A 12,160-nucleotide genomic window follows, 5' to 3' on the forward strand; every position below is an offset into this window, starting at 1 on the left:
GTCCCCTTCCAAACTACAAAAGCTTATTTTGTCAATCCAATATGACCTAATACTTTTAGAATTTAATGATATGTTTATCATAAATCCACGTAAATACTTTTTGCAGACTATTAGCGCAAGGCCAGGGAATCTCTGTGAGACGAGTTTTTCTACAGGATTACAGAGAACATTCACAGAACATTACAGATAAATTACAAAGCATTCTTCCAAATGAAGATATATAGTGCAATATTCTCTTTATGTGTAAAAAGCAGACTGAAAAATTAATTTGTAATCCATGAAAGTGCATGGTGATCAGTGATCATCACTGGGCTGTAAAGTTTAGTTAAAAACAAATTATTAGATTGGGATTTGAACCTCGGATCATTGCACACTGAACTAAAATGATAAAACCACACATCTGTTGTTTTGTTAGCCTGAAGTTCATATTAAAAAGCTCTGTATTAAAAAGTTGCAATTTAGAAAATGGTTTAAATGATCAGGCTTATTTGTGTGGTCATGGTGCAAGGTTACTAAAGTAAGTTCGTTGCGACTCGCAAGGTTAGCTAAAACGTTGCAACACTGCTGTGCATCACTCCGAAGCCCTTTAGCCATGACTTTATTATAATACAACACAGCCTCTTCTACCTGATTGCTTAAATATACTCACTGATGATCATTTGATATGTTGCAGTCTGTGACTTTATTGCTTCACAAACTGTTTTGGAGCAGAGCAGCAGTGAGTCAGCAGGCGTTTGTGTGGTTGAAAAGTTGCTGGCATGCATGTCATTTTCATAACAACATTTGGCTTATAGAAAATAGCAGCTTTTACTACTACCAATTGTCTGGCCTTTTTGCTGTATTGCATTTTATGGCCCCTATAAAATATTCATCCTCCCTAACTTATTAGTTACTGAAAAAACAAATCAGCAAATGAGAAACACTGGTCTGAAAACCCATCCGTAATCCAATAAGATGCACATGTGGAGAAACCGCAGAGACCTAGTGCTTCATCAGAGAGAATTATGGGTGCTGTGAACGCTGAGCTGACTTACAGAATGAATTGAAGCACACAGACAGCGATTCGGCAGGAGTGAGTGAGTGAACGGAAGGCATTTCTCTGTTCCTGCCTATTTATTTGAGTGAGCTGGCGTGTCTGAGGTGTGAGGCAGAGGGATATCCTGTGCTCTTTACGTTCGCCTTTGCAGGAGAAGGTGGCGGATAGCTTTTCCTCTGTTATTGCACACAACATAATTTGAAACAATTACCAAAACACCGACTCACTTGTTACTACACACAGTTCTCCCCATATATACAAAGTGCAGATTCAATAGCTTAACATGTTTTACAATCGCACCCGGTGGAGCAGCGTTTAGTGTGAAAAAGTATAGTGTTTCACAGTAACCCGCATAGTATGGGATAATCTTTCACATTTTGCCTGGGGTTTGTTTTGCTATTTCTGCAAAAACTTGTGCAGGCCATGTGAATTACCATGGAGAGAGCAGATAGAAATACTAAATAGGCCGTATCTGATAGAAATTAATAAACAGGACTTAAACAATCAGGGGAAATAATTTGTTACCTTTGATAATAAATACATTTTTCTTACAGTATATGTCTTTAGTCTGGTCGTCTCACTTCTGTTCTGTTCTTGTTCATGTGTTTTGGAGGAGGTGTGGCTTTGGACGGCGATTTGCAAGGAGGGTGGGATCATACCAGACAGCAACATAGCGTCGGCCCAGATCCGGCCCATATTTGGTACGCATGGAATCCACATGTACCAGATTTGGGCCGAAACTATGTTGATGTCTGGGTATGCTAGCAGGCTGAAGTTAGCATTTCCCAGTTCACCTATTGCACCTTTAACAAGTGCTACATATTAATTCAAAAATAATTTACACCAGAATGTTCAATAAATCACAGAAACTTCTAAAATATGTATATGATCTTCAAACGTAAGATGTAAACAAAACGCAGCATTTGCTCCAAAAGGCAAGTTATTAAATTTTATCTTCAACATTTAATGAATTGACACAATTTAAAACACATACACATGCTTGTACGTACTTGATAAACAAAAGGAGCCGAATTACACTAATAACCTGTAATTCTGTTTCTGCAGGTAAAGGTCAAAGGTCAACACACAAGGAGCAGTAAAACGTACTCTCTGTGGCGATGGATGTGAGTATGCTTTCAATACGGGGTCAGAGCCTTTAGCTTACAGTTTTCTATTAAGTCAAAGGCAGACTTACCATTCACATTTAACATTTGCTGCAATGGCCTGTGAGAGGTCAGCTGGGAATTGAGTGAAGGAAACGGCATAACAGAAAGCTGAGGAATTCTCAAGTAGCTGAACAAAAAGCCTATTTAAAATCCCTATGAGTTCTCATGATCCCAACCTGGCCCCTCATTCAGCTGGCCTGGACGGACACTTTTTGGTTTTACACACAAAACAGTATATTGACATGTTTATTATACTTTTACTTCTTAATATTTATTGTATTGCTAAAAATTTAAAGTAGGTGCATACTAACATACTACTTTTACTATTTCTGATAATTGTAAACATATAATTGTATTCTACACAGTAAAAGCTGGTAGGTGTTCTTGTAAGGAGCTATGTTTAAACTTAAAATGAGCTTAATGTAATCAATTTGATTCAAACATGATAATTATATTTTTGATTTGAGCCAAACCATTTAATTTACGTTACCACATTAAGCACATTTTTATGTTCATATTTTTTCTGTGTACATTTTGTTTAGCAAAATAACTGATTTTTAAGTGAAAAACTTGATTAAACGTCACAGAATCACTTGACCTTACACCAAGAAACAGAATTTGGGTTATATTAAGACCATTGGTGAAAACAGTTTGTACATTTATTTGTAAGTAACAACCAAGACAGCTGTGTTGAATTAATGTTCAATGTTTGTCATGTGACAACACTGTAGCATACTGCTCTAAAACATACTTCATGTTACTTCATACTGATACTTCTCTACTATATTGTAGGTGAAAAACAGTAAGCCTATGTGACAAAAGAAGTATGTCTGAATTCACAGTACTCATAAGTACCCAGATGACCTACTTCTGGCGAGATTCTGAAGTGTGCAAACGATGGACGCTTTATCACTGTAAGCTTCATAAAACATTTAGTTTTATTTATAAGTTAAAATAGGTATAGCTCAATATTTTAAGTAATTGTAAAAGCTTGAATAATTGATCAAAGCCTACTGATTAATTGGGCAAACAAATGACGATTAGTCAATTAATCGTTCTAATAATTGTTAGATTGATCTATTATCAAAATGATCTTTGGTTGCAGCTCTACCCTGAAATATACAATATCAAAACATATTGTTCAGACATACTGTACACAATGCAGTGCAATTGACTTGACCTTCAATGTAACAAATGAACCGGAAATATTTATAGATGCTATATGTAGGCTGCCATTTTTGCATAAAATGTAAAATAATAACTGGATGCCACTCACATGAAATGTAATGAGCTCTTGTGACAACAATGAACTGTTTTAAATATGTATTGTGAAATAATGGCTTGACTCTGTGTGTGTGTGTGTGTGTGTGTGTGTGTGTGTGTGTGTGTGTGTGTGTGTGTGTGTGTGTGTGTGTGTGTGTGTGTGTGTGTGTGTGTGTGTATAACATAATATACTGTATATAACACATAACACAAATGTTTGCAAAATTCTTTCCCCGCCTTAGTTTTTAGTGGCATTTTTAAAACGACAAAGAAAGTTCTGTAATTTTTCAAGGTTCTGTTTTTCCCTCTTAATCAGTTAGCATCAAAGGGGCACACATGCATAAATAATTGGCTAATTCACTTAAAGGGGCCAGCGTAGATTAATTAAGTCTGAATTCTAATTATGTTTTCCTGTTTTCACCAACTGACATGGTTGTTGTTCAACATAAAGCTATTAGTTTAATAACAATTAGTATTTTGCAAAAAAAAAAAAAGCGTGCTCTAAAAATACATGAAGATAGAGCTGCAGTGAGTACAAAGCGAGCTAGCACTTTCATCAGTCCTTGTTTCAATATGAATTTAAAATTTCCAGATCTAATTGCAGTGTTTGTGAAATATAGTGACACATATAGTGTCATTGAAAGATGCAGGCATGTGGCTTTTCTCTGTAGTATTATAAAGCTGATTATTGATAGTTACAGTTCTGAATTATCATTGGATGAAGTGGCTTTAAAGCTTGTAAAATCACTATGATCACATCTGTGACTGCACATCCTATAATAATGCAAATTGGTACATCGCGTGGCAACAGTAAACAGCTTTCATTTAGTCTAATGAGCTATATCTACTTGGCAGATGAATGGTTTATTCCAATATTAGTAAATATTAATTAAACATCTGTGACTATTATGATATTGCTGTAGCCACCAGTAACCCATTCGAGGCAGTGTTACAGTGATTTTACCATGGTCTGGGGTGCCACTTTGCATTGCCTAAGAACACCACTTACACTTTACCAGTGTTAAAAAGCATTGTAACAGCCTCTCGTGGCGTCTTTCTTTATATTGTAAATGCGGAAAAAACAGAGGTAACGGCCCAAATGTTCAATGCTAACCATAAAAAAAATATCACAGATTTTGACTAAAATTGGACACCTTATTCTTAATTTTCCATTTACAGTGTACAGAAAGAAAATAGCTGCTTTGTACAAAACTGGCTCAACAGTTTATGAGATGAGAAGTCACTGTTTATGAGAGATGAGTTACAGAGTACTCATGTTAGTGTGCATCTTTTTTTTTTTTATAAGATCATTAAAATGAAGATCCATTCCTGGAATGTAGATGCTTTATAGTCCTGGATTTTGGGTTTGTGCATGTGAGTGTGTGTGTGTGTTTAAGCTTAAGGTTAAAGCTGTAACATAGAGGACAGAGGCTGTCAGCACATCAACAGGGCGAGAGAGAGATTGTCGTAGGGCTTGTTTACCGCAGCCAGCTGAAGAAAACAGTCAGACGTAAATGAGGGTTGACGGTTTCATGAAGCACAATTGGTTGAAGGCAGATTCAATGTGACTGCTCTGAACTGGGCAATGATCCGTACAGTATGCAAAATTCACTCTGGAACTGGTCTATGCCCACCAGCCTTACGCCCAGCCGAACGGATCCCAGGCTGGAGAAGGCATTCGTGTTCCCAATTCCTTTCGACAACAATCACATTCTCTTATAAAGCTCATGCATTTCTCTTGTCATCCATTAGAGGATTTCTTGCTCTTCTTTGTCCAGTGCACAGCATATAGTGACATCTTGTTAGTGTTCATTGAAAGAAAAGGCAGAATTTTCATTTCTAACAGCAGACTGGATGCCTCTGGATGTCAGTGGGGCCGCCCCCCCCCGCTCTTGTTGTATAGTGTGTTTAAGGCAGATATCAGCAGGATTACTTGGCACCTTATACCAGCCCGCCGCTGAATTACTGATGCACTGGCCATGTATATTTGTTAAGTATTTATGATATTAAAAGAATATGGCAGTTGCTTAGTGTTTGGTGACAGAGTTTGGCACAGGGCCCCGCTGATGAATAATGATCATTACCTTGTTTTATCACAGTAAGGTTGATTCATTTCGATGTTAAACAGAAGATTGCTGATCCCACAGCGTGTTTTTGTTTACATCCGAACAGAGAGATGAGTTAGCTGAATAATATTCACTGAAATATACATGCTTTATTCCAAACGAGTGTCTTAGCAAACATGACCAAACGCTCTTGGCTAACAACATATGTTTGCTGGCCTGGCACACATTACATTTGAGAGAAACAGACTTCTTGTAAATACTCTTGTATTTGTGTATAATTTGTACAATATATTTTTCTATACGCATTGTTTTTGCGAAATTAAAGTAAAAACGCAGTGTTTATCTTAGCATACATCTTTGATCGTTATTGTTTTAAGTGATAATATTGGATCAATTTTAAAATATTGTTCAATCAAGCAGGTCAAAATTCATTACGTACATAAATAAATATTGCAAAAAAAACAAAAGAACATGTCCAGTGTAAATGGCGCTACATTTAATGGATTGCTGAAGGTTGTCCAGTATCAGGTTTACAGTCTAGACATTTCTAAAGCTACTACTCAATGATTTACTCATCTATCATAATAATGTATTTTAATCATATGCATTTGGGGGCTTTTCTCAGGAAATTGTATATTAAAACATAAATGGCATATAATAATAATTATTACAATCATTTCTAAAACAAAGTTGTAGCTACTTATTTTTGTTTGTCTCTGGTGGTTGCAGTATTGCACCAAACAGGGCAGATTAAAACAAGATATTTTCAAAGAAGCTTTATGAATTGTGTTAGTCAAGCTATTACACTAAATGTGGTTTATAATGCATGCAAAGTCATGGATGTTCATGTGTACATGTTGAAAAATTCATCAGGGAAAAATAGAGGAATACAACGATGCTGGTGTGACAACTTCAGAAAGTAATTAAAGAGATTTGTTACTGGGAGATAATTGAAATCCACCAGTGTAAGGGAGCGCTGGACGGATAATATGAAATGTTGAATTGGTGAGGATAATTATGTGTCATTTTGCTTTTGGCAAAATCATTATTTGCTTATTTCTCAAGTGGTGGCCCAATTATCACTTGTAAATGTCCTTGCGGGACATGCACCAAAACGTAAAAAAATATATATATTCCAACAATAAAGTTTCAGTCATACTAGAATGACTATACATAAAAAAAAAAAAAATTGGATAAAAAAGATACTTAATTGACACATTTAAAATATCTGGTCAGTCTCACCATCTTCCTGTTGGAGAAATTGATTTGAAGACAGTAGAGGAAAAAAGCAAATGGTTTTTAAATAAGTTACAATTAGATTAGCATTAATCTCGGCGGTGCAAATGAATGTGTGGCTTTAGGGCTTGTTGGATGTTAAAGCAGATTTCTAAACTCTGCTCCAGATTGGAGTGTGTCCTGCTCAACTTTAATTGCTCTGTCATGTAAGATGAAAAACATTTCCCACTTAAACTGCTGTCTTTAAGATGATGTTTTATGTTTTGATTATTTGTACGCTCTGTTCATATGTTTTGCAGTGTTTATCGCTGTAATCTGTGCCATTGAGGGCTCATTTACATATTTAAGATTTAAGTACTGCAGTCACAGATCTTGGATTTCATGAAAAAAAATAAAACTAATTCAATAAAGAATAAAAAAGACTATCATTATTATTATAATTTATAATAACTAATGGGGCAAATTGCCATGATTTTTAATCACTCCAGTGATTATTTCGTATGGTTGGTTTATTTTTAAAGTCAATTGTATGAAACTTGAATACATAGAACCTATTGAACATTTCCATTGTTATTACCCCGGATACAAAAGTAAAGTTGAACACATTGAACCAATGTGCTCAAAGGGTCCTGTCATTTTTTAGACTGGTATTTAGGCTTTTAGCAAAATTTTTACCTCAAAACGTATAAAAACACAAACAATGCATGGCAGTAAACAATTTATTCCAGATACAATAAAAATATGATGATGGAATTCACAGAAAGTGTGTACTGGAATGCAACAGATTAAACAGTCAGATATAAAATATATTTCTTTTTTTTTAACACAAAAAGTACAAAAGAGTTTTGTTGTTTACATTCATTACATTAATGTTGTACTTCTAGAAACAATTTGTAAAAGTAAAAGTATGAGCAATATTTTTAGGAGACTGTCCCCTACAAATATTTCCATACACAACTTTAATTTAAAATGTTCTGCCTTTTTTCATATTCATTCATATGTTAAAGTTTCAGGTTTCAATGTTCAAGTTTCTGGTAAGCAGTGTGACTGAGAAACCTGGTTTATGTTTTTAATTTGGTGCGAGGGCTCTCATCCTATTTTCTTCCTTGTGTGTTTGAGCCTTTATGCTGCTTGCAATGTGTTTATGATGATTTGCATATTCATATGTACGGCAAACCTCCAACATTTAGTGTGCATAAAAATGCATCTTTTTTTTGGAGTAGAAAACGTTGTTTTTCTCGGGTTGGGGTGGGATTTTTGTGAGGGTGGGGGGTTGGACATTGTAAGTATTTTAATGTGACCTTCATCAGGCATTCATGTCAACTTATCTATTTATGATTCCAGTTTCTTCCACTCTGTTGTTCAATTAGCGCTTGACCCCTTTAGCGGCGTTGTAAATTAAATGACATTTCCGTGTCGTCCCATATTTAAAATACTGCGTTAGTTGCGGATCAGAAATGATGATCTTCATTCTGCAGCTAATTTATTCATTTAACAATTTCCCTCCAGAAGTTGCAGCAGAAGGCTGTGGAGCAACCTGAGCAGAAGAAATCCAAGTCGGCTGAATTTCTGATGGGTGAGTCCCGCGTGATGAGTTATTGCTCATAATTTGTGTAAGGATTAATTAACTAATTACAGACAAATGGCTCTGGGCTAAATTTTGCTCTTGCTTGTCAGGGCGCAATTTGTAATTATTTTAATCATTTCTTCTTCTTCTTCTCCTTCATCTTCTTCGTCTTTCTCTCTTTCCCTCTTTTATACACACCCTTCCTCTTCGTGATTTGGGTTTAATTTTAACCTCATTGTGTTTCTGTGTCATTTTAAGAGGGAGGGATTTTTCGTTTGTGATTAAATGTGCTGTGGAATAATGTGCCACTCTGACCTTCACTTTTTTATTTTCTTATGCGCTCTGTCTTTCTGTCCTCAGCAGAAAGAGGCTTGATGGAAGGCGCCGTGAATCCTGCGTTCCAGGAGGACTCGGAGGAAGAGAGTGAGATGAGAGGTGGCGTGAACGATAGCACGCTTCAAGCTCGGCGACATCAGGCCACAGTTACGGCACGAGGTGAAACTTCACGCTCTCCCACCCTCTGTTTTACGCAGGCACGGCCTTACATTCCACTGCAGCCTGTCCCAACAGGTATCTGTGTAGCATAGGTACATCTACAGATGTTGCAGCAACGGATTTGACCAAAAAAATGTGTACGTGCTAGATCAGCGTGAGATGATATCATGCTTTAAACGCGCTGCTCATCATCTAAAAGAATCCAGTTTAGACCTAGACTGGGAACATACGCCCTCCTGTCATAGCAGGTTATGAATCAGATGTCTGGTTTGAAAGTGTATAATTGTTCAAATACTTTCAACAAAAAGTAAGCCATTGGTAGATTCATTGTCTTCCGAATGGAGATGAGAAATGTGCTTGAAAACATTAGATTTCATTTGGTGACACTAGTGCAGAATTACACACTTCAGCTTTAATACTGATCATCATTAAAGAGCAAATGGGCATTTTGTGAAAGTAAACACATTGACATGACCCATGACTTTCAGCTGAGAGACAGTGACAGTGAAAGAAAAATCAGCATGTCTTTTGTTCAGCTCAGATGTGAAAATATCTCTACGAATGGAAAGTTAAAATGCAAGTGCATGTAAGAAGTGTGAAGTGTGTGCAAGTGCATGAATAAAAATCGATTTATTCATATAATTAATATTTGGAGAATGGGTGTAAGTGTTAAGATAGCCTAACATACATTAAAGGCACATTTTCTCAGAGGAGGCAAGGGAGGCATTGTCTCCTCAAAAAATTTGAGAATAATCGATATTACAAAATAAAACAACGCAAATATTTCAAAATGTGACATTAAAAAGTATGCAAGTAACACTGTCCAACAGTGAAACCAGCAAGTAAAGTGACAGCGGGAGTCCGCGTCTATCATGCCCCCTCTGAGCCCATTGAGTTTTAACATACCCCCCTAATAATGCATGTGTTGAGTTTGGTGGGGGGGTAATTGAGAATGAATGGGTGGTCAAGTCAAGTGACAGGAGTCAATAGCCCTATCGTGCTATAATTGGGTATGATCGGTTTGTGCGATAAATCCTGCCCCTTGTTTTTGTGCAGGTTTGCCCAATCGGCCTGAATGAAGAAAATTATGGCAATAATGAGAAGACTAATTAAAAAGTAAAAAGTAAACAACTCACTGACTTAGATATCACTGCTTTATGTCACGTCAAAATCAAACTTGAAATGACCTTAAAACATATTGACTGGGTTTTTTTTAGTGAGCAATCAGCTTGGCGAAATTAAAGGTAGCCTACATTTCCGTATTTGTGACCAGAATTGACTGAGCTTGACGACTGATGAAAATAAGATGACTTTTAATAGGTAGTAGGAAATTACTAGTCATCCAGTTTTTTAATATTAGCTATGCATTCCATTAGTTTTGTGAATTGGTAAGTTTCGTCAGAGCGTGAAGAAATATAGAGCTGAGTATCATCAGCATAACAGTGAAAACTAATGCCATGCTTCCTAATAATCCTAATATCTCCTAAGGGTAGCATGCACAGAGTGAACAGAAACGGTCCTAGTACTGAGCCTTGTGGTATGCCATACTGAACTTTTGATCGATAAGATATCTCTTCATTTACTGCTACAAACTGATTACAGTCAGATAAGTATGATTTAAACCATGCTAATGCAATTCCACTAATGCCAATATCATTTTCAAGTTTATTTAAAAGAATGTTGTGGTCAATGGTATCAAATGCAGCACTAAGATCAAGTAACACTAATAGAGAGATACAACCACCATCGGATGATTAGAGCAAATCATTTGTGACTCTAACGAGAGCTGTCTCGGTACTATGGTACGGTTCTTTCTAAAAAGGAACATAGTTGTGAGGATACTGCCTGTTCTAGTATCTTTGACAGAAAAGGCAGATTCGAGATTGGCCTGTAATTGACTAATTCGGTAGCATCAAGTTGCATTTTTTTAACAAGCGGTTTAATCATAGCAGCTTAAAAGTTTTGGGTACGTATCCTAATTCTTAGTGCCTTTAGTTAATATTTTGGAATATATAATGTTAAAGTCCCCCTATAGAAAATCATTTTATTCCTTAAAACGTATCTTTGATCAGCAAAATTACATATATATATATATATATAAAAAAAAAAAAAATTAATGTAAAAAAAAAAAAAAAAAAAAAAGGTCATGCCTTAAAATAGCTTGGATGCAACTCTACACCCTTGCTTCATTTAGTATACGCGGATTCATGAATATTCCCGCATCCACTCACGTCAGCTCACTGATTCATTCATCCAACTTATTGAGGTAAATGCTGTTCATTGGTATAGCTCTTTACAACTTCGGACACATAACAGTAATTAATATGATTAGCCTTTTGCTTGACGGTTATCAAACAGCTAATAATGTGTTGCTAATGTTATGCAAATTATGTTCCCGTTCGCCATCTCTGTTTACCTTCTATCATCTGAAACTCAGAACGTCAGTGGAGAAATACATAGTTCATTATAACATCGTAATATACATCATACACCCGCTATATTGCGAAATCGACCCGATTTTTATTATCAACAAAAAATATGTATACCTGGATAACCTGGCATCTCTCTCCAAAAGACTCATTGCAGTTTGCTGTTAATGTTATGCTAAAACCCGCCAGCACATTGACGTGATTGGCTACAAGGTAGTTTGTGACGTCGAAAACAAAGAGAAAAAACTTAGCAATGGTGTTGACATGAATTTGCACGTGGTTTGTCTTAAAGCACATTAAAAATACCACATAGACATTATACACAACATGTAAAACTTTATTTTCACCACAGGGGGACTCTAAAATTTGCCTCTTCATTTTGAAACAGCATTGCACACCATGATACATTAATAATAATGATTTAACAAACAGATATTTGTAGATGTTTCTGTACAGTTCAGTTTCTGTACTCCAACATGATAATTACTTTCAATGAGATAAAAAAAAATTTCTCTCATTTAACAATTTTTTTATATTACTTATAACAAAGAGATTTGATTTAGAATACGTACAACTGAAACTACAAAATAGGCAGCGAAGCAAGTAAATAAACAAAAAACAGAAGAAGAGAAAGTTAGAATGGAGTTTAAATTTCAGACAGCTCCCGTCTTTGTGTGTGTTGTGAAAGCTCACAGAGCACTGGAATGAACATAGAGTGTTTTAGCTGGCAGGCATATTCCCGCATGTAAATAATTCAAATGATTATCAAATTCAAGCTGAGATCAAACCTTAGCTTTTGCCTATGCATAATTTCAAAAGTAAAACCGCTGTGTTCAATTCCTTTGATAAATACTACATAAACTTTCATTTCAGACTGCAAAAGAAAAAAAAGAAAGGACAGA

General features: G+C 35.9%; 1 protein-coding gene across 4 annotated transcripts in view; it reads left to right on the forward strand.

Moving 5' to 3' along the window:
- Positions 1-12,160, forward strand: part of ofcc1 (orofacial cleft 1 candidate 1) — a 123,718-nt gene that overhangs the window by 11,232 nt on the left and 100,326 nt on the right. For 3 of the 4 annotated variants that reach the window (XM_079602130.1, XM_079602133.1, XM_079602132.1), the window contains exons 3-5: positions 2,102-2,160; positions 8,277-8,343; positions 8,695-8,829. In XM_079602130.1, the coding sequence (XP_079458256.1) occupies positions 2,155-2,160; positions 8,277-8,343; positions 8,695-8,829 (208 nt within the window). In that variant the 5' untranslated portion in view covers positions 2,102-2,154. The remainder of the gene's footprint in view (positions 1-2,101; positions 2,161-8,276; positions 8,344-8,694; positions 8,830-12,160) is intronic. The other variant, XM_079602131.1, reaches the window with a different exon arrangement.

The sequence above is a fragment of the Phoxinus phoxinus genome (genome assembly GCF_949152265.1).
Source record: "Phoxinus phoxinus genome assembly, chromosome: 24".
Lineage (NCBI taxonomy): Eukaryota > Metazoa > Chordata > Actinopteri > Cypriniformes > Leuciscidae > Phoxinus > Phoxinus phoxinus.